This window comes from Carcharodon carcharias, chromosome 2 (assembly GCF_017639515.1).
Source record: "Carcharodon carcharias isolate sCarCar2 chromosome 2, sCarCar2.pri, whole genome shotgun sequence".
Classification (NCBI taxonomy): Eukaryota; Metazoa; Chordata; class Chondrichthyes; order Lamniformes; family Lamnidae; genus Carcharodon; species Carcharodon carcharias.
Window position 1 is genome coordinate 73,875,544 of NC_054468.1, and position 23,309 is coordinate 73,898,852.

The window sequence follows — 23,309 nt, forward strand, 5'->3', positions numbered from 1 at the left end:
GAAGATGGTTGGGCCAAGGATAACTACCCTGCAGAACTCCTGCAGTGATGTCCTGGAGCTGAGATGACTGACCTCCAACAACCACAACCATCTTCCTTTGTGCTAGGTATGACTCCAACCAGTGGAGAGTTTTCCCCCTGATTCCCATTGATTCCAGTTTTGCTAGGGCTCCTTGAAGCCACACTCGGTCAAATACAGCCTCGATGTCAAGGGCAGTCACTCTCACCTCACCTCGGGAATTCAGCACTTTTGTCCATGTTTGAACCAAGGCTGTAATGAGGTCAGGAGAAGAGTGGCCCTGGCGGAACCCAAACTGGGCGTCAGTGAGCAGGCTATTGCTAAGCAAGTGCCTCTTGATAGCACTGTTGATGACCCCTTCCATTACTTTACTGATGATCGAGAGAAGACTGATGGGGCGGTAATTGGCTGGGTTGGATTTGTCGTGCTTTTTGCATACAGGCCATACCTGGGCAATTTTCCACATTGCCGGGTAGCTGCCAGTGTTGTAGCTGTACCGGAGTAGTTGGCTAGAGGCGCAGCAAGGTCTGGAGCACAAATCTTCAGTACTATTCCTGGATTGTTGTCAGGGCTCATAGCCTTAGCAGTATCCACAGCCTGCTGTATATCAGCAACAAATCTGCTTCTCTCATGTTCATTTTGGACTGTAACCTAAAACCTGATGATCTCAATCCTGAACCTTATTTTTTAAATTTTTTAAAGAAAATCATGCTTTGCTTTCTGATAATTCTAAGTTGTGCATGATCAAGAATGAACATCAAGCTTCCTGTTAGTAACAAAGGACAGCTGATCATTTATGACATACTACCTTTCTTGATATCATGTGGAGTGAATCGAATTGGCTGAAGACTGGCATCTGTGATGTTGGGGACCTCTGGTGGAGGCCGAGATGGATCATCCACTAGGCACTCTGGCTGAAGATTGTAGCAACTGTTTCAGCCTTATCTTTTGCACTGATATGCTGGGGTCCTCCATCATTGAGGATGGGGATATTTGTGGAGCCTTCTCCTCCAGTAAGTTGTTTAATTCTCCACCACCATTCACAACTGGATGTGGCAGGACTGCAGAGCTTAAATCTGATCCATTGGTTGTGGGATATCTTAGCTCTGTCTATCACTTACTGCTTATGTTGTTTGGCACGCATGTAGTCCTGTGTTATTGCTTCACCAGGTTGACACCTCATTTTTAGGTGTACCTGTTGCTGCTCCTGGCATGCCTTCCTGCACTCTTCATTGAACCAGGGTTGAGCCCCTGGCTTGAAGGTAATGGTAGAGTGGGGGATATGCCAGGCCATGAGGTTACAGATTGTGTTTGAGTACAATTCTGCTGGTGCTGATGGCCCACAGCACCTCATGGATGCCCAGACCTGAGTTGCTAGATCTGTTTGAAATCTATCCCATTTAGCACGGATGTCATGGACAGGATTAGGTCAAGTACGTTTTTTCCTCTTGCTGGTTCCTTCACCACCTGTCGCAGACCCGGTCTAGAAGCTATGCCATCTAGGACTCGGCTGGCTCGGTCGGTAGTGGTGCTACTGAGCCACTCTTGGTGATGGACCTTGAAGTCCCCCGCCCAAAGTACATTCTTCCCCCTCCTACCCTCAGTGTTTCCTCCAAGTGGTGTTCAACATGGGGGAGCACTGATTCATCAGCTGAGGGAGGGCAGGACGTGGTAATCAGCAGCAGGTTTCTTGTTGGAAGGTTTCATTTCATGTTTGACCTAATGCCATGAGACTTCATGGGGTCTGGAGTTGATGTTGAGGAATCCCAGGGCAACCCCCTCCCAATTGTATACCACTGTGCCACCACCTCTGCTGGGCCTGTCCTGCCGGTGGGACTGGACATACCGAGGCATGGTGATGGTGACATTATCTGTAAAATACGATTCGATGAGGACGACTATGTCAGCCTGTTGCTTGACTAATCTATGAGACAGTGGTCCCAATTTCGGCACTAGCCACTCCCCACCCCCCGCCCCTGCTGTTGGTAAGGAGGACTTTGCAGGGTTGACAGGCTAAGATTGCCATTGTCCTTTCCGGTGCCTAGGTTGATGTCAGGTGGTCCATTTGGTTTCAATCCTTTTTTGTGACTTTGTAGCAGTTTGTTATAACTTAGTGGCTTGCTAGGCCATTTCAGAGAGCGTTTAAGATAACCACATTATTGTGGGTCTGGAGTCATGTGTAGGCCAGGTAAGGATGACAGATTTCCTTCCCTAAAGGACATTAGTGAACCAGATGAGTTTTTACAACAATCGACAATGGTTTCATGGTCATCATTAGAATTTTAATTCTAGATTTTTATTGAATTCAAATTCCATCATCTGCCGTGGCAGCATTTGTAATGCTCCCCAAAGCATTACCCAGGGTCTCTGGGTTACTAGTCCAGCGACAATACCACTGTGCCATCGCCTCCCAGGGTTCTCAATGAGTACTTTGTCTCTGTCTTCCTTAAGGAGAGGGATGATGCAATCATTCTATTTAAAGAGGAGGAGTGTGAAATATTAGGTACAACAAGCATAATGCGAGAGGAAGTACTGAAGGGACTAACATCCATAAAGGTAATAAATCACCAGGGCCAGATGGATTGTATCCCAGGCTGTTGAAGGAAGCCAAGGAGGAAATATCAGATGCTCGGAGGATCATTTTCCAATCCTCACCAGATACAGGTGAGTTCCAAGAGGATTGGAGGTCAGCAAACATTGTACCACCATTTAAAAAGGGTGCAAGGGATATGCCAGAAAATTATAGGCCTGTCAATCTGACTTTGGTGCTGCTCAAATTATTGGAAATGATCCTGAGAGACAGGTGAACTGTCAAGTAGAAAGGCATGGATTATTCAGGGATAGTCAGTATGGTTTTGTAAGAAGGAGGATTGTTGAGGGTAGTGCAGTGGACGTTGTCTATATGGCTTTTAGTAAGACGTTTGACAAGATCCTATATGGCAGGTTGGTCAGGAAATTGAGATTGCATGGGATACAGGAGAAGATGGCCAGTTGGATTCAAAACTGGCTCAATGACAGGAAACAAAGGATAATGGTTGATGGATGTTTTTGCGAATGGAAAATGGTTTCCAGTGGTGTTCCACAGGGCCCAGTGTTGGGGCCCTTGCTGTTTGTTGTATGTGTTAATGATTTAGACTTAAATGTGGGAGGCATGATTGGGAAATTTGCAGATGACACAAAAATTGGCCGTGTAGTTGATAGTAAAGAGGATAGCTGTCGACTCTAGAATGATATCAATGGTTTGGTTGAGTGGGCAGAGAAATGGCAACGGAATTCAATCTGGAAAAGTTTGAGGTAATGCATTTGGGGAGGGCAAGGAAAGCAAGGGAATACTCAATAAACGGGAAGTTATTGAGAGGGTTTGAGGAAGTGAGAGGCCTTGGAGTAGATGTCCACAGGTCCTTGAAAGTAGCAGGACAGGTGGGCAAGGTGGTCAAGAAAGCACATGGAACATTTTCCTTTATTCGATGAGGTATTGAATACAAAAGCAAGGATGTAATGATGGATCTGTATAAAACGCTGATTAGGCCACAGTTGAGATTTTGGTTACTGTCCTGGTCACTACAATACAGGAAGGACATTATTGCTCTGGAGAGAGTGCAGAGGAGATTTACAAGAATATTGCCAGGGCTTGAAAATTGCAGCTATGACAAAAGATTAGATAGGCTAGGGTTGTTTTTCTTAGAACAGAGGAGGCTACGGGGTGACCTAATTGAGGTGTACAAAATTATGAGGGGCTAGAGGAAAGACTTGTTGCTGAAAATAAATTAGTTAAAAATTCATATTTTCATCCCTAGGCCTGTTTTTACACAGGCTTTATGTAGTTTTCTTCGGAGTGAAAAGTTTTGATCCTGTTCAAGGCTTTGCTGAAAGAATAACCAGAAATCCTGCATGTAAAACAGTGTGTTGCAATAAAGATACTTATTTGACTGCAAATATTTTGCAGATCTCTGCTGGTTATTATTAATATTCTCAATAATGTGGTTCAGCTGGAATAGGTGAAATGAATGGGGTTAGAGGTTCATTATTATCATTAAAGAACATCAAATAATGGCAAAAAGTTCCTTCAGTTACCAATCAGGCAGTATCACAATATCAGTTGTTGTGCAACAGGTTAACTTACAGCAGAAGCCCACATTCAATGTACTGTATCAATGAAATAAACATATCACATAGCTGATGGATCAATTACCAGGGACCATAGGTTTAAAGTGATTGATAGAAGGATTAGAGGAGACATGAGGAAAACCTTTTTCACCCAGAGGTTTGTGGGCATCTGATTTCAATGCCTAAATTGGTGTTTGAGGCTGAAACACTCAACTCATTTAAAAGGTACCTGGACCTGCATTTGAAGTGCTGTAACCTGCAAGGCTATGAACCATTTGCTGGAGAGTGGGATTAAAATAAGTGGCTAGTTTCATTTTTCCCTTTTTGGTGATGTGAAAACAGCGCAGGCAGCCATCCTAAGGCTGCCACTGATTTCGGTCAACAGCATGATGGAGAATGTCCTCGGTGAGGTTGGGGTGTCAATGGTAGGTAAGGGTACCGTGCACTGAGGTCACAATGTCTGTCAGGGCAAACATTCCACTATTAACTGTATATTGATTTTAGCCTCCAACATAGGATCCCCATTAATAATGGAAGGAGAAGCGCATCCTGATCCGGGTGCCAGGCATGCACATTAACAGTGTAATGACTTCAGCTAATCAAATGTCCTTGGTCTCCCTTTCAGCATCACCAAAGCACACTCGGACTCAGGAGGCTGAGGGACCACCGATGACATTAACGCACCAGTGTCACACCCTCTCAGCCAGCCAGGCACAAGCACTGTACCAGCACCTCGGTGGGAATAAGATCGTCAGCTAGTATCTCGGTGCACAGCGGGGAGGGCACTTTATACTCGCTTGAGGTACAGACGGAGGCAGAGAGTGCCCAGGACGCCAGCAGCCAGGGGACTGCTAGGAATCAGGAACATGCTCAGTCAGAGGCTGATGATGAGCCTCTGGAGTCATCCCTGAGGCAGCAGATGCTGGAAGTCCAGTAGGGTCTGCAGGAGGATCTGGTGGAGATACATGAGGGAACAGGTGCCATGGTCTCCGTGATGGAGGAGTCCATGTTGAGCGTGAGCAATGCAATGACACTCATGGCCGAGCGCAATACCTCCTCCATGGAGAGAGTGGTGACTCTCATGGAGAGGCTTCTCCAGGAGCTGAATCAGGGCTTCCTGAGGATGCGCTCTCACATCAGCATTGACGTCAGTTGGTCAGTGTCAGTGTGGGAGATGGATTGGGCACCCCGTATCCCAGCTAGGTCCCCGTCCATCAATGGTGAGCAGGGAGGTCCAAAGCGACCTCACGTTGGCACACGAGCTGCTTGTCATCTCTGCAGGCACCTCTCAGGGTGCTCCAGATGAGGGCAGCAGCTCCTCTGCCCCTCTGGCAGTCACCTTGGCATCCAATGAGGCTGCAGCAACTGGGGAGATGCCAGCTGTGCCACTGGCCACTCCCTCCCAGGTGGGGCGATCACAGACTCCATGGGCCAGAGGATGCCTGCCAAGGTCATTAAGGCCAACAGGACAGCAGAGTGAGCAGAGTGTCTCCAATGCCGATGCCAGCAAGGGGGGAGCACCTAAATGTAGCACCCCAGGCGTAGATGTAAAGCACCTTAGGCACAACATGGGTTTATCACTAGCGGTTTTCTTTTGCCCCACTTTTATCTTACTGTTAAGGTGGTGTGCTGTTCAACACCTTTTAATGTACTTTGATTTCTTTATGCCAAGTTGCAAATCATTAAATGTGTTGTTCTCATCAAGCCTCTGGGTGTTTCATTAGTTCTGCAGGTGAAGGATAACCCATAATGTTATGAGTGATGTGTTTGTCATTGAGCTTTATTGAAATGGCACATAGTTCATGTTGCTGACCAAACAAATGTTGCTCTCAGGTATCTAGTGTGGAACCTGCAGCCCTGACATATGTTGGTGGTTCATCTTTGGTAGGCTAGCTGAAAGAGCTTTGGATCAAAGCCCCCCAGGTGTCCCTGCCTACCTAGAGTATGCCCGGGTCAGCATCTACCCCCTCAGCGTTCTCCTGAGCGTGCTCATCCTTAGACTCACTACTGGACTCATCGACTGCTGCTAGAGCATCTGCGCCAACATCTTCTTCCTCCACTGTGTCTCCCCTTTCCAGCACCAGATTATGGAGGACGCAGCATGCAACAACTATCAGTGACACACAATCTGGGGTTTTTGGAGTGCGCCCCCTGAACAATCCAGGCATCAGAAGCGTATCTTGAGAAGACTGATAGTTCTCTCTACCACCGCCCTTGTGAAGACGTGGATCCTATTGTACCGCTGCTCAGCCTCTGTTCTTGGATGGCAGAGAGGCATCATGAGCCATCTTTTGAGAGGATAGCCTTGTCTCCCAGCAGCCATCCATCCAGCCGGGCTGGAGCACTGAAGAGCCTCAGCACCTGTGAGTGTCTCAGGATGTAAGCATCATGGGAGCTGTCTGGGTACCTTGCGCAGACTTGTAGAATCTGCATCCTATGGTCTTACACCATCTGCATGTTCATGGAGTGGAAGCCTTTCCTGTTGCCGAAGGCACCAGGCTCATCTGCTGGCACCTTGATGGCCACATGTGTGCAGTCAATGGCACTCTGGATGCGGGGGAACCCAGCAAATGCCGCAGAGCCTCTGGCTTGCTCTGTCTGGCTGGCCTCGTCCATGTGGTAGTGCATGAAAGTCAATGCACACCTGAACAGGGCATCTGTCGCCAGCTTGACACAACTGTGGACAGCTGATTGGGAGACTCCACAAAGACGACCCACTGACCCCTGGAAAGAGCTGGAGGCATAGAAGTGGAGGGCAACTGTGACCTTCAATGCCACTGGCATGGGTGTCCATCCATTGGAGCTGATCTCAGGGCCGATCATCTGACAGATGGAGGTCACTGTTTCCCTTGAGAGAGACATTGACATTGGAAAATTACAAAGTTGCTTTCCAATAGGACCATGTGGAATCTGTAATAATTGTACCTGGTTTTAGTCTCTTTTTATTCATTTGAATGTGCACCTCAGACATATTGAGGTAGCTACTTCGCCGCCTATATACCATGGCAGCAGGATAGTGGCGTCTTCTGCAGCCCCTTCCACCTCGGACTTCCTGCTGGCCCTGTGCCCCTTGTGCCTGCACCTGTCCTCCCACAGGTGGCTCCCCTGGAGGCTAAATATAGTTTGCTGGCCTCCTCATCCTTTTGGCCCTCTCTTCCACCTCAGAGGAGGTAACTCCAGCAGAGACCACAATCCCCATTACTATGGTAAGGGAAGGCTGTCTGATACCTGGAAGGCCCTAAGTGTTATGCTTCCCTCAGAGTCCAGGACTGAAGCCGGTTATTTCTGTCAAAGCAGCTCTGAAGCAAAATGAAATTGTCCTGTTCACACAAGCAAGTAGCAGCAAGCTATAAGGTAAAGCTCTAACAACTCGCATTGGTGAACCCACTCACCCTTCTTATCTTGCTCCTGGATGAGGTTTTTAACAATGCGGCCTACCTGCCTGCCCATTGTGCCCATGCAACGCTCTGAAAATCGCACGGGCTGCATAAAATCGTCTTCATTTGCTGCCTCAAGGGCCTTAACTGGCCTCTATATTAAAGGCGGGCGCACCTCAGACTCATACCCACTTTCTGAAATATCGCGATGGCGCGCAGTGACATTGGGAAGCACGCCCGAAGTCATCACGCGTCACTTTACGCATCACCATATTGGGCCCGCCCTTGTACCTCCACTGAAAAATTCTGCCCTTAATTGCTTTCTCAAATGGCCTGGCAAGCCATTCAGTTGTACCAAAACTGCTGGACTGCAGCAGTTCAAGAAGGCAACTCACCACCACCTTCTCAAGGGCAAATTGGACTGAGCAACAAGTCCTGACCTTGCCAGTGAAACTCACATTCAAATGAATAAAAAGAAGACTAAAACAATTATTACAGATTCCACATGATCCAATTGGGAAGCAACTCTATAATTTTCCATTGTCACTGTACAATGTTTAAATATAAAACTTCTTAATAGTGAGACAGTAAAATAACACATAGTATTTACTTTATTCAGTTTAAGTTAGGAAAATGCATATCAGATTTCATTCATGAAACAATCACTGTAAAGACGCAGAATTTTGCAGTAATGATATAAATTGACATTTCAAAATTATTTGGTATGGGTGCAACAGAGAGAGCACTAAACATAACAGAGTAAAGAACAGATAAAAGCAAAAAAACTGCAGATGCTGGAAATCTGAAACAAAAGCAAAAATACCTGGAAAAACTCAGCAGGTCTGACAGGATCTGCAGAGAGGAACACAGTTAACGTTTTGAGTCCATGTGACTCTTCACCAGGACTAAGGAAAAATAGAAAAGAGGTGAAATATAAGCTGCTTTAAGGGGCGGGGCGGGGGGGTGGGACAGGTAGAGCTGGATAGAGGGCCAGTGATAGGTGGAGATTGCCAAAAGATGTCATAGACAAAAGGACAAAGGGGTGTTGATGGTGGTGATATTATCTAAGAAATGTGCTAATTAAGGGTAGAAAGTAGGATGAGCAAGGGACAGATAGTCCTAGTGGGGATGAGGTGGGGAGAAGTGATCAAAATAGGTTGAAAGGTAGAGATAAAACGATGGATGGAAATACATTTAAAAATAATGGAAATAGGTGGGGAAATAAATATATATATAAATTATTGGGAAAAAGGGGGATCGGAAAGGGGGTGGGGATGGAGTAGAGTGTTGAATTCAATATTCAGTCCAGAAGGCTGTAAAGTGCCTAGTCGGAAGATGAGGTGCTATTCCTCCAGTTTGCGTTGAGCTTCACTGGAACATTGCAGCAGGCCAAGGATGGACATGTGGGCATGAGAAGAGGGTGGTGTGTTGAAATGGCAAACGACATGGAGGTCTGGGTCATGCTTGTGGACAGACCAAAGGTGTTCCACGAAGTGGTCACCTAGTCTGCTTTTGGTCTCGCCAACGTAGAGGAAACTGCACTGGGAGCAGTAAATGCACTAGACTAAATTGAGGGAAGTGCAAGTGAAATGCTGCTTCACTTGAAAGGAGTGTTTGGGCCCTTGGACGGTGAGGAGGGGGAAGTAAAGGGGCAGGTGTTGCACCTTCTGCGGTTGCATGGGAAGGTGCTGTGGGAGGGGGTTGAGGTGTAGGGGGTGATGGAGGAATGGACCAGGGTGTCCCAGAGGGAACGATCCCTGCGGAATGCCGCCAGGGGGTGAAGGGAAGATGTGTTTGGTGGTGGCATCATGCTGGAGTTGGCGGAAATGGCGGAGGTTGATCCTTTGAATGCGGAGGCTGGTGGGGTGATAAGTGAGGACAAGGAGGACCCTATCATGGTTCTGGGAGGGAGAAGAAGGTGTGAGGGCGCATGCGCGGGAGATGGGCGGGGGAAGCTCTTCCGCACGCTAAGTATTCATTAAAATACAAACAATGATTTAATACTAGCACTTAATCTCCACCTGTTAATCCTACCAACACTATTTTAAGGAAATAACTTGTAAGCATGTTAAGATGGTGCCTTGGGTATTTATTCATCCGCAATACTACATCGAGTCAAGCATTATCAGAGTTCGATTGGACAGAGACTTAAGGTCTTTGCATTTTTTTCGGAGGTGAGTTGAGTTTCCGAAGGTTCTTCACTGTTCCATTCCTCCAGGCAGACGTAACACCATCAGAATTGTTGATTTATCCGTTATATTGTAATCAGAGAATTTCTTATCCTTTTCCAATCCAAAGTTGGCAAAAAGAAGTCGGAGATCTTCGCCGCTAGCTATTCCTTCAGAAAAAATAAACGGAGAAAAATAAAACCTAAAAAAGCTGCAAGTGCATCCTAAATACTGTCATTAAGTTATTATTCTAATTTCAAGATGAAATAGATTTAGATCCAGCTTCACACACAGAAAGCTAAATCCTGAAGTTGGGGTTAAATCCTACGAAGCCCAAAGATTTGTAAACGGTGTCAGCATCGAGTATTTTCCCATTCCAGCAGGGGCTGGAGGGTCGGGCAAATTTCAACTTTTGTCACTTGGTGAAATGATTGCCCACTCAACATTTTTATCGCATTAATTTCAGAGGGCCACTCTTTAATCATATTGCTCTCATCACTCACGTACCTGCTTGTCCTGGCAGTTTCTGCAGCAGTTTTTCCTTGAACTTGGAGATTGTCATCGCGTTAAATTTTGCCTCGGATTCGGAAACATCAACAGTAAGCTTTTCCCCTTTCAACCCGACTACAAATACTTGAAAGATTTTCCCCATTGTAACGTCTTCGGGAATCCGCAAGCTGCTGTTTCTCCTCCGTAGTTCTCGAAGTCAATTGCAAACGAAGTACATGAAGTTTCACTTTCAGTTTCAGGTAGTTTGAGGGAATCAAAGCAATGAGCGACCACGTTGCAATATGACCAGAAATAACTTCCTTAAAACCTTTTACGCCAACATCCGCAAATAACTTATACAGAGCTTTAAGGCTTTAGGGCAATTCAATAATAAAATCGAGATGATGGTGTACTCGTATCGTCGCTAAACTTATAACTTAGTAAACCAGCGAAATGGCTTTGGGCACCTGGATTCGAATCTCACCAGAGTGAAAATTAAATTTAATAGGAATTTGTTTTTAAAATAAATTTAAAGTCTGACGATTGACCTCCTGAAGTCTTCAAATACTGAGGTGTCTCTTGTCTGAGGACGGTGTCAGCATCGAGTATTTTCCCATTCCAGCTGGGGCTGGAGGATGGGGCAAATTTCAAGTTTTGTCACTTGGTGAAATGATTGCCCGCTCAACATTTTTATCGCATTAATTTCAGAGGGCCACTCTTTAATCATATTGCTCTCATCACCCACGTACCTGCTTGTCCTGACTCCAATACAGCTTACTGCAGGCTATGTTCATCTGCTGAAATACCTGGAAAAACTCAGCAGGTCTGGCAGCATCGGCGGAGAAGAGTTTCGAGTCCTCATAACCCTTCAACAAAACTAAGTAGAAATAGGAAAGGGGTGAAATATAAGCTGGTTTAAGGGGGGGAGGGGAAGTTGGGGGTGGGGGGTAGGGGTACCCCCGCCCCCTTAAACCAGCTTATATTTCACCCCTTTCCTATTTCTACTTAGTTCTGAGGAAGGGTCATGCGGACTTGAAACGTTAACTTTGCTCTCCGCCGATGCTGCCAAACCTGCTGAGTTTTTCCAGGTATTTCTGTTTTTGTTTTGGATTTCCAGCATCTGCAGATTTTTCTTTTTATCTCTATGTTCATCCGATACCTTAGCAACTTAAACCTGGTTCATTTATGTTACAAATGCAGCATCTGAGGGGCCAGGACCCTTGAAATCTTAACGTCCAAGGCTTAAACAATGATGTCCTTTAATTCTCTGGTCAACAGTAAATGCGTCATCCTCCACAACCAGCTTCCCCTGTACAATCCCATTAAGCTCACAAATTACTTCCCCAAATTACACCCACACCACAATTAGTATCACTGGATTTACACTTGAGAGGTGGACAGCAAATGTGCGAAGAGGAGGTAGGAAACTCTGACACAGATGCACCAAGTTTCTCTTGCTGCACTTCCATTAAAGCGGCACATCGAGAATTTCCTTTTTTTTAAAAAAACTCATTCATGGGACATGGGCATCACTGGCAAGAGCAGCATTTATTGCCCATCCCAATAATCTCTGAGAAGATGGTGGTGAGCCGCCATCTTGAAGCGCTGCAGTCCGTGTGGTGAAGTCTTCCACTCTAGGAAGCATGTGAACGCGTTGCAGGGAGTGCAGAAGGGGTTTGTGAGAATGATTTCGGGGACGAGACACTTCAGTTAATGAGGAAAGATTGGAGGGGTTGGGACTGTTTTCCTTGGAGAGGAGAAGGCTGAAAGGAGACTTGATAGAAGTTTTCAAAATCATGAGGGGCCAGGACAGGGTAGATAGGGATAAACTGTTCCCACTCATAAACAGATCAAGAACCAGAGGGCACGAACTTAACGTGTTTTGCAAAAGAAGCAAACGCGAGGTGAGAAAAAACGTTTTCAAACAGCGAATAGTTAGGGTTTGGAATGCACTGCCTGGAAGTGTGGTGGAGGCAGATTCAGTTGGGGCATTCAAAAGGACATTAGATGATTATTTAACTAGAAACAAGTGCAGGGTTATGGGGAAAAGGCAGGAGATTGGTACTAAGTTAAAATGCTCAGAGAGCTGGCACAGACATAGTGAGCCGAATGGCCTCCTTCTACATCATAATAATTGTGATTCTGTGAACTCCCACGCTGATTTTAGGTAGCACGTTTAAGGATTTCGACCCACCAGTGGCAACATATCAGGCAGAATGGTGCATGACGTGGGGGGTAACTTGTAGGTTGTAGTGTTCCTGTATACCTGCTGCCCTTATCATTCTAGATGGTAGTGACTGTAGGTTTAAGAGGTGTTGCCAAAGAAACCTTGGCAAGTTGCTGCAGTGCATCTTGTAAACGCCATACAGTGCAGCCATTTTGCGCCAGCAGTGAAGAGAGTGAATATTTAAGCTTTTTAACAACGCAAATTATCCTCACAATTTATTGAGTAAGATTTCACAATGTTTCTGCCCGGTTTCGAACCAGGGAGGAGTGAATATTTAATATCTTTCAAGTTAAACCAATTAAACCAAATCAACAAAATGAGGACAAATCAAGCACAGCCCCTAATTCAGGTCAGCTGTAGAACTAAAGACAAAATTTAAAGGAAACTTACAACTTCAAACCAAAATGTGATTAAAGGGGTCAACAAAACACCCCAGTCCCCGCGGTGCCCACCGGGCACGGAAGGCCTCGAGAGTGCCAGCAGACACCGCGTGCTCCCTCTCCAGGGACATCCGGCCGCGAACGTAGCCACGGAAGAGGGACAAACAATCGGGCGGGACTCCCCCGTCGATCGCCCGCTGCCTGGACCTGTTAATGGCCAACTTGGCCAGGCCCAGGAGCAGGTTCACGAGGAGGTCCTCCTCCTTCCCGACCCCCTTCCGCACCGGGTGCCCATAGATCAGGAGCGTGGGGCTGAAGTGCAAACCAAACATCAGTAAAAGGTTTTTCAAGTAACTAAAAAGGGAGTGCAGCCTACCACACCCTATATATGCATGGTCCACGGACTCCACAAGACCGCAAAAAGGGCATGTGTCCTGGGAGTCCATGAACCTATGCATCCTACGATTATAGGGGACTGCTGCATGCAACACCCTCCAACCCAGGTCCCCGATAGAAAGGGGGAGGACACCTCCGTAGAGGGCCTCCCATCGGGGGCCTCCGCCGCTGGACGGCAACAAGGCACGCCAGGGCGTGTCCGGGCGGCGGACAAGGGCGAGAAAATGGAAGGTGTGCAGCAGTCTGTACAAAAAGCTCCTCTTTGCCGTGTCAAAAGGCACAGAGGGCATGTCCCCGAGGCGGCTCATATTGCGGGCACCAGCACCCAAGGGAGGGTTCGGGGCTTGGGGCCAATGTGGAATTCTGTCCGAACAGGGGAACGTTCAGACGGAAGACCACCGCGCACCTGGGCCACCTCAAGACCCAAAATAACATCGGGTCCAAGCACGACCGTTTTTTAGGTCTTGGATGGCATCGGCTGCGACCTGGACACTCACAGACGCGCGACGCACCAACTCCTGCGGGAGTGAATATTTAAGGTGTACTGGCAAGGGAGGCCTTTAATTAACCTCAACATTTGAAACTGTTTGAATAACGGATTGTATGGAATAAGATACAGGGATAGTCTGAAACAGTTCTATTGCATTCCTGTCTAAGATAATGAAAATAGATTGGGGATCCAATTAAATTAATCTGGTAACAAAATTGACCAATTGTCATGTTCCAACGGGCCCAACTCTGATGTAAGGTAATGCTCATTTTGTGGATAAAAGTAGAGGTTCCAGTAATCGCTAGCCATGTACTGAAGATCTCCCAAAGTAGAATTCCGAGAGAACAGCTGTCATTGATGGAGTTGAAGATGCTGGAGGCAAGACTGCTGGAGAATAGCTCTTAAAGGAGGGTTACACTTCTATGGACTGATCAAGAAATTGTAAAGAATCATTGTCTTCCTTTGAACTTTTAAAATTTACTATCTAGAGGATTCTGCCTTTGCCTTAATTGATTTAAGTCTTGTCGGAACCAAAGTGAATTTATTAAAGGGCAATTTGGGGTAGCTGAAATCAATTAAGTTACAGATACAAATTTAACCAAATGTATCTGCACACGTGCAGCAAGTGTTCCCCCTAATGTCCTGGCACAAATAAACGCACCCGTTCCACAGTCAGAAAATTCAGAAATGCAAAGAAAACGTGATAGTGTAATACCCGGCGATATCAAATTAGTCAGCCGCCTTTCTATAATTGAAAATCGAGAGTGTTTTTTTTTACAGAAGGGGCTGGTTTCCCGCGTTTCTGTATCGCGCAAAGTCAAAATTACTCGCGCTGATGATTTTGCAGCTATTACGGGATCGATCACCTTGTGAGCCACTTTCGGTTGAAATGGGCTCGGAGAATTACCGGTTTCACAACCAGTCAGCCCGAGGTGGCCAATCTTCGCTTGAACTCTTGCCCTGATTTTGGGAGAGTTATTTTGGTAGAGAAATAAAATAAGTGTGCTGGAAATCTGAAATTTAAAAAAAAAACCTAAATATTTCGAGGTATTGCATTCGCCACGGTGTTTGTTGCCAGGCTTCAGTTTGTGTAGGAAAGCAGGAACCCTGAGTTTCACTTTCTTTAGCTATCCTAAAATGGCGAAACAATGAAGTCAGCTTCTGCCAAGTTTAGCAGCCTCGCTCATGTCATTTCGGGAAAATCACTGATCGTCCTCGTTCTGGTCTCAGTCACAAAGATGCGTAGAAGTTCCAGACATGTAGAATCCTCCTCCCCGGGTAAGGGCAGCAGGATTTGTGAGAGAAAGGAACACACCCGGGCTACAGTGAGTTCCACACCTCAGGTCAGAATCAACCAAGAGACCAGTCCCGGCTCCAGGAACCCAAGTAACTCTATACGCTGGGACTGCACCCCGTCACCGTCGGTCCAGAGACACTTGGGTAGCTGGGACACAACGCAGGTAATAGCAGAACTCATAACCGCTACTGTTCTCACTGCCAACTATCGGAGCCCTGGTTAAAAGCTTTTTATACACACAAAGGAGGGAATGCCACTTGTAAGTTTGCTTTCTTCACCCCATCTGGTCTTAAGTGTATTTGTTTTTTTCATTTCTCTTTGTCATTGGCAAAGACTCTAAAACAAATGACAAAATACTGCCGATGCTGAAAACCGAAACAAAAACAGAAAAACTCATGACACGGACTCAAAACGTTAACTCTTGTTTCTCTCTCCAAAGATGCTGTCAGACCTGCTGAGTTTTTCTAACATTTTGTGTTTTTGACTCTAATACAACTGTTTTAACTGTTACAACCCTCTTGCGCGGCCACAATTTTAGTCACTCAAATTCTGGGAGTCCCTCCAAAAACCTTTCCCAGTCTCTCTATCTCCCTCTCCTATAGGAGACACCTTAAAACCATCCGGTCCTAATAACTGCTTATGTGGCACCGTGTCAAATGTTGACACTGCTATGAAGCACCTTGAGCGATTTTACCATACTTGTATTAAAGCACTATAAAAGTGCAAGTTGTTGTTGTAGGGTGCATGCACTTTGTTAAGCAGCATCAACACCAGTTTAGCAAAGAAAAAGTCAGCTGTTGCACTAGAGATACGGTTCTGTAACACGATGGGTCAAGTAAAGCACACAGATTCTGGACCTGATTTATACTGCTGACTGCCCCTTATTGCTGCCAAACTGAGCTTGACATCAAAATGACTCTGTGCAAGTGTGCCAGGTTTGCACAGAATTTTGATTTCCCAAATAGCTAATTGTTCATGTTGAGAGGAAGTGTGTCACTTGTCTCATAACATTGAAAAGGATGCTTGACAAATTTTAGAAAATTTCCAATAGATGACCCATGATTGAATAGAATAGATGGACATCATGAATCTCATGGCTTCTGAGTTGTTTCCAAGTACTTTGTTAGAATTAATTATTCTGAAATGCAGTTACTGCTATAATGTATTGTATATAGGATCTACCTTCTGCATTACAATTGGTACAAAGGCAAGTTGGTGGAATTTACTCATTACAGGCCTACTGCAATCTCAATCTTCAATCATAATAAATTATCAGTATCAATATGGTGAAAATGTTTTATTTTGTATAAAATGGAAACTCTACCTCCAATTGGTGATTTTGGAACAAATTATGGCCAAAATTGCACTTGTTTTGAAAAGTATTCTTCATCTTGAGTTTCCGCTTAAACTAATTTTCATATCATCAAATGCAAAATCTGACATCCAACGGCACAATCAAGTGTTTTAACAATTCTTTTTAAAATTAGCTTTTAAAAAAATCCATGATATATTTAAGAGTGATAACTTGGTAAAATTTGATCAGTACAGCAGAATATGAGTTTATCACAAGCAATATGTATTTAAAACCACATTATCAATCCTCTCCAGTGTGTACCTGTCCTTAAATTACTGAAAATTATTTTCTAATTAGGTAATGGTACAATAGTCAGTTCCTTAGTAAATTAAAAATAATCCTTCAAAATCTTTTCTATTCACATCTTTCTGTTCAAAAGCTCCAGCTAATTGTTTGGAACCACTTGTGCGGACAAGTGCAATAAGTGGAAACTCCCAATGGTTAATTCATGCTGGGGCATGGTCAGTTTTGCAGGCGGCACCTGTATCTAGCATGATGTTTATCAAACTAATGCCTGAGATTGTGGAAGTTGCATTGAATGCAATTTGTGCTTAAAATTCCTCCGCTTCTGCACTAGTTATGCTGGTGTCAGAGAATTTGAAAATTCTAGCACAATCGAGTGGAAACCTCAGGCACTTGCTTCTAGTTTTCACTTGTAATGGCCATTGTAATAACCTAACCTTTAGGTGTCTAAAAAAAGGTTGTTCATCCTCAGACGTCATCTCAGGGGACCATACTTCCAATAAAATTCCTTTCACAGGGCTGAATCTAAGGTTTCCGTTACTCAGCTTTGATCCATGAAAGGCTTCTACAAGCTATGCCCTTAAGACCACAGGTTAAATTACCATCCCCTTTGAGGGCACAGTTTGGAAGACCTATATATATTCTCCAGATCCAGAGGAGACCACGGTTCTCCTAACTTATGCAAGCAATGCAATGCTTCCAATATCCTATCTGCAATATGCCTTGTGAAATCATAGAATGGTTACAGCACAGAAGGAGGCCATTTGTTCCATTGAGCCTGTGCCAGCTCTGCAGGGGCAATTTAGCAAGTCCACTCCCTCCCTTTATCCATAGCCCTCCAATATGTTTTCCCTTTAAGTGCTGACCAAATGCCCTTTTTGAAAGCTATGATTGAATTTGTCTCTATTACCCTTTCAGGCAGTGCATTCTAGATTGATACCATTCACTGCATGAATTAGTTTTACCTTGTGTCGTCTTTGATTCTTTCGCCAATCATGTTAAGTCCGTGTTCTCTTGTTCTGGACATTGGGAACAGTTCCTCTCTATATACTCTAGACCTTTCATAACTTTGAACATCTCTATTAAATTTCCTATCAAACTCTCCTTCTCTAAGGAAAATAATCCCAGTTTCTCCAATCTATCCCTGTAGCTGAAGCCTCTCATCACTGGAACCATTCAAGTATATCATTCCAGTACCCTTTCAAAACTAGGTATGTAGGCCATACGTCCCAAAGACTGGTGGATTGTATCAAACAGCATGTTCCAGCTGCTGTTCATGATGGGCAGAGTACAGACTGTACCCAACCAGCCCGTGTTTGCAAAACTCAAAACAGTGTCCAACAATTGGACGTGATTCTGAGATTGGACAACACTTGCTAAATAATCCTCAGTGAGCTAAGAATTACACTGACAACCAATTTAAGATTGTCAGTTGGGCTCACAGTGTGGCACATTTGCATGTACTGGAAGCTACATATATTAATACACAGGGCCCTGTTCTTTGCAGACAGAAAGAACATTTACATAATTGCACCTGTTTCAGCTAAACAAAATAAGTGACAGCCATTCACTGACTCATTCCTCAGGGCAATGCCTTCACCAATCAGGGTCAAGCTGCCTGGTTTAAATTTCAAACATTGCTTGGCAGTTAACTGTCAGTCACCATGTGCATTCTCCATGGCAATGCTACTTGCAAACCAATCAGCTTCATACATACAGTATAGATTGTTGTTTTTCCCCTTTATATTGGGATTCTTGAGTGTCCTGATGAATGCAGGACAAAAAGCTTAGATATGTTTCTTTATTCAGCAAGTTTGATAAGTTAGATTGTTTGCAAAACAAGCTTACCTGAAGGGAACTATCTTCCTTTATGTTAATCTTTTTTTATATTCATTCATGGGATGTGGGCATTGCTGGCTGGGCCAGTAATTATTGCCCATCCCTAATTGACCTTGCTCAGAAGGCATTTAGTCAGCCACATTGCTGCTGGTCTGGAATCATGTGTGGGCCAGACCAGGTAAGGACAGCAGATTTTCCCTAAAGGGCATTAGTGAACCAGATGGGATTTTATGACAATCGACAATGGTTTTATGGTCATCTTCAGACTCTTAATTGCGGATTTTTTTGTGGAATTTGAATTCCACTATCTGCCATGTTGGGATTCAAGCCCAGGTCCCCAGAGCAGTGCCCTGGGTCTCTGGATTACTAGTCTAGTGACAATACCACTATGCCACTGCCCCCCTCTCCCCACCAGTAATTGCATAACCTTTGCTGATTTTGTTTCAAGGTCTAAAGCAGCAGAATGTAGCCCAGCATAACAGCGGAAGTTTTATAACAGATTCTCTTTATGTCAGATTATATTCTATTCTACTGATGTGCATTTTGTTGGTAAAAGCAAAGATTTCCAGACAAGTCATACAGTGGAGCAAACATGAGAGAAATGTCTTCTGGGCCTGAATCTCGCTTGTCGGGCGCACACAATTGGCGGGCCCGGAAGCGGGCATGAAATACGCTTCCAGCCGCAATTGGTCCCCAAATGCAATTTCACGCTGGCTGGCCAATTAACAGGCAGCCAGCATGAAACACGCGCTGAGAAAGGCTCAGCACTGCTTGGGGGCAGTGGGAAGAGGGCAGGCGCTGAGAAAAATGAGGGTGCGGGTAGGTGCTTCTAATGAGCTCACTGAAGGCAGGCAGACACCTGCTGCGGAGCTGCCTCAGAGATCTGCAGGCCTGTACAAATTAAACAAGAAGAATAAAATGCAGCAAATGTGTCTGTGCAGCACATTCAAGCACCTGACAGCAGAACTCCAAAAGCCTCGGTCACCAGGCATCTTTTTCTTATTATATTTCACCCCAGATAATTCATCCTGCCCTGGATCAAGGTTGTAGGAAAAATGTGGAACCCACCAGGCTGGTTGGTCCATCCGCCAACTGTAAAAGTGGACAAGTAATGTAAAATTGCGCTCAGTAGGCTTTTTAATGACCTTAATTGGCCCCTTAATTGTTGGCAGGCATGGCTCTGACTCCTGTGTGCACACCCGTCGACCTCAATATTGCATGCATGTGCGATGATGTCCGGATGCACACCTCATGTCATTTTGCACAATTTTACTTGCATTCAGGTCAGACGCCCTCACACCTTCTTTTCCCTCCCAGAAACATGATAGGGTCCTCCTTGTCCTCACTTATCGCCCCACCAGCCTCCGCATTCAAAGGATCATCCTCCGCCATTTCCACCAACTCCAGCATGATGCCACCACCAAACACATCTTCCCTTCCCCGCACATGGTGGCATTCCGTAGGGATTGTTCTCTTCGTGACACCCTGGTCCACTCCTCCATCACCCCCTACTCCTCAACCCCCTCCTACGGTAGCTCCCCATGCGAACGCAAGATATGCACAAATGCTCCTTTCAAGTGAAGCAGCATTTCACTTGCACTTCCTTCAACTTAGTCTACTGCATTCGTTGCTCCCAATGCGGTCTCCTCTACATTGGAGAGACCAAATGCAGACTGGGTGACCACTTTGCAGAACACCTTTGGTCTGTCCGCAAGCATTACCTAGACCTCCCTGTCGCTTGCCATTTTAACACTCCACCCTGCTCTCTTGCCCACATGTCTGTCCTTGGCTTGCTGCATTGTTCCAGTGAAGCTCAACGCAAGCTGGAGGAACAGCACCTCATCTTCCGACCACTCACTTTACAGCCTTCCGGTCTGAATATTGAGTTCAACAATTTTAAATCTTAAACTCCCTCCTCCATCCCCATCCCCTTTCTGTTTCTTCCCCCTCCTTTTTGTTTTTTCCAATAACTTATATAGATTTTTCTTTTCCTACCTATTTCCATTATTTTTAAATGTATTCCACCGATCATTTATCTATACCTGTTATGCCCTTTTAGTCTTATTTCACCCCACCCCCACTAGAGCTATCTGTACCTTGCTTGTCCTGCTATCCACTCTTAATTAGCACATTCCTTTAGATAATATCAGCACCTTCAACATCTCTTTGTTCTTTTGTCTGTGACATCTTTTGGTTATTTCCTCCTATTACTGCTTGCTTGTCCCAACAACCACCCCCCCCCCCCACCCTCCCATCCTTAAACCAGCTTATATTTCACCCTTCTCCTATTTTTACTTAGTTCTGTTGAAGGGTCATGAGGACTTGAAACGTCAACTGTACTCTTCTCTGCTGATGCTGCCAGACCTGCTGAGTTTTTCCAGATATTTCTGTTTCTGTTTTTGTTTTGGATTTCCAGCATCCGCAGTTTTTTATTTTTATCTAAGGTAAGTGTGATCTCCTGTGCTTATGTGAACAACCGATCTTTGTTGTAAGGGTTAGATATGCTTTACGCTGCCTATAGGGAGGTTACACCGATCAACTTGGGACAAGCAAGCAGTAATAGGAGGAAATAACCAAAATATGTCACAGACAAAAGAACAAAGAGGTGTTGAAGGTAGTGATATTATCTAAAAGAATGTGCTAATTAAGAGTGGATAGCAGGATAGCAGTGAGAGGACTAACGAAGAAGTACCGTATATTGGAGAAGCCTTTTCAAACATGGCCATTTCTGAAACGAGTCCAAGTTTGAAAGATTCAGTAAAGACAAGTGAACTAAATGTCCACATAACCCCAGATGTACCAAAGGTAGTGATCTCACCACTGATCTCATTAATTGGTTGGCTAATGTATTAATAAATTATGCAACCATGTTCTAGAATGACAAACCTCTCCTAAATAAAGTGCCAGATTGCATGATTCTCAGAATTCATTTCTCCATGAGATACTGGTGCCATAAGGGAATCATAAAGGTTACATTCAGACAGATCCATATGAGTTTGTAACCCAGAAAGAAGCCATGCAGGCCCATCATGTCTGCTCTTTACCGGAACAGTCCAAAACTATTCCTGATACCCTGCTTTCTCCAAGTTCCCTGAGTCTTCCCCTGATTAACATATTTAACCAATTTGCTTTAAAAACAATCCAATGATGTTTTCCATATCTACTCTCAGGCATTCTATCCTCCAACAATAAAGAGTAAAAAATGTGCTGTTTATCTTTCATCATTTTCTTAATGACAGTTTGAAATTAATGGCCCCCTCTGTCGCTGGCTTCCAGTCAGAGGAAATAGTTTATCTCTCCTTACACTATCAAAACATTTTACAGTTAAAAAGAATTTATATTAAATCCCTTCTTATCCTTCTTTGCTCCAGTGGAAATAGTCCCAGTATATTCACACTCCCCTCATACCAATGGGCCAAAATCTGTTGTCAAAATAACAGCTCTGGGTTAAGTTTCACCTGCCACATGTCCGGTCTTTCCACTAACCTGTCTGCATCCACTTGAAACATATCTTTATCCTCTTGATTGTTCATAGTACTTCCAGTGTTATCTGCATATTTTGAAATTATGCCCAAGTAGAGGTCAGTAATATACATCAAGAAAATCCATGGTCCTGGTATCAACCCCAGGAACACAACTTTGTACCTTTCTTCAACATGACATCAACTGTTATCACCCTCATCAACCCTTTCTGCTACCTCATTAATAAAGTCAGTCAGATTAGTTATACCTGACTGGCCTTTAACAAACCCATACTGAATGTCTTCAATTGATCCACACCTCTTTAAGTGACTTTTAATTTTCTTCTGGATTATCATTTCCAAAAGCTTTTTCTGCCATTGATGTTAAACTGCCTTAGCTGCAGTTACTGGGTTTATCCTTCCGCCCTTTATTCAACAGGGGAATTTGCAATTCTCTAGTCCTCTGGGACCATCCCGTATCTAAGGAGGATTGGAAGATTATGGCCAGTTCACATTTGTTTTCCTTGATTTTTCCTCAAGAAACATTAATTCTCCTGATGAAGCACTAAACAGCCACAGATTGTAACTCGCTGCAAAAGGCCATTTCTACTGTAATCTTGTCCCTTCGCTGCTCAGGGATAATAGTTTAGCTTGGCCTAAATAGCCAAGTGGTTATGGTACTGGGTTTGTAAGCCCAAGATCAAGAGTTCAAATCTCACAATGGCAAACTATGAAACAATATAACTTCATCTGAAACAGATGGAAATGTGTTTGTGCTCAAAAGAGTTACTAGCATAATAGTTTCACTCACTTGTCAAAAGGTGGCATAAATTCCAGGTTCGATAGTATGGATCTAATCACAGGTACCTCTAAAAATGCATTAAAATTTATATTAAAATAAAACCTGTGGTGATGAAAATCCACAATACATGCTTTTTTTTTGTTTTTAAATCCAATTCACTAATAAGTTAAACTGTATGGGGCTGAAATTCCACATGGTTCTGATCATGAGGCAATTGTAGGACATGCAGTTTATTTGCTGTAAACTGCTACGCTTTGTAGGAAATTTGCATGGTTCCACATGGGAGAGGGCAAGGTTGTGGGATCTGACAATGAACAGGCCCAGACACAGTGGGCTGAATGGTTTCCTCCAGTACCATTTATTTCAATGGTTAGGTGCTTGTAAAAAAAAAATTCCTGCTGCTTAATGGTTCAGTGGTGGCTTTTAAATAGCATGAAGATCATTTGCTGAATGGAAAGATTCCAAGGCAGGTAGGAGATGGTGTAGGTAAGTGGGGGAGTTCCTAGTGTGAGTGTTTGCAGACAATTAGAAGTTGTATTTATGGTGTGATTGGGGGGGGAGTGGGGATAAGTGGGGATGAGAAGCCAGAAATGTTATGCCAGTGATTATATTATTTAGCTTTAGGAAACAGCTATTCTAGTGACTAGAAATTGCTTTGACA

General features: G+C 44.5%; 2 protein-coding genes across 6 annotated transcripts in view; one reads left to right on the forward strand and one right to left on the reverse strand.

Annotated features, from left to right (window-relative positions):
* Window positions 1–9,570: 9,570 nt before the first annotated feature.
* Window positions 9,571–10,414, reverse strand: zgc:194655 (uncharacterized protein LOC794380 homolog). The gene is made up of 2 exons (XM_041180212.1): window positions 10,178–10,414; window positions 9,571–9,840 (listed from the first exon to the last, which is right to left on the reverse strand). Exons 1-2 carry the CDS (start codon window positions 10,320–10,322, stop codon window positions 9,701–9,703), a joined length of 285 nt encoding a protein of 94 aa, XP_041036146.1. The 5' UTR covers window positions 10,323–10,414; the 3' UTR covers window positions 9,571–9,700.
* A 4,181-nt stretch (window positions 10,415–14,595) lies between these two features.
* The window catches only part of LOC121289171 (ubl carboxyl-terminal hydrolase 18-like), a 52,045-nt gene continuing 43,331 nt past the window's right edge, over window positions 14,596–23,309 (forward strand). The window contains exon 1 of one of the 5 annotated variants that reach the window (XR_005945495.1): window positions 14,596–15,112. Coding sequence is in view for 1 of the 5 variants with exons in the window: in XM_041208346.1 (XP_041064280.1) it covers window positions 14,801–15,112 (312 nt within the window). In the remaining 4 variants the exon portion in view is untranslated. Of the gene's footprint in view, window positions 15,209–23,309 lie in introns of all 5 variants that reach the window. The other 4 variants (XM_041208346.1, XR_005945498.1, XR_005945497.1 and 1 more) reach the window with 4 other exon arrangements.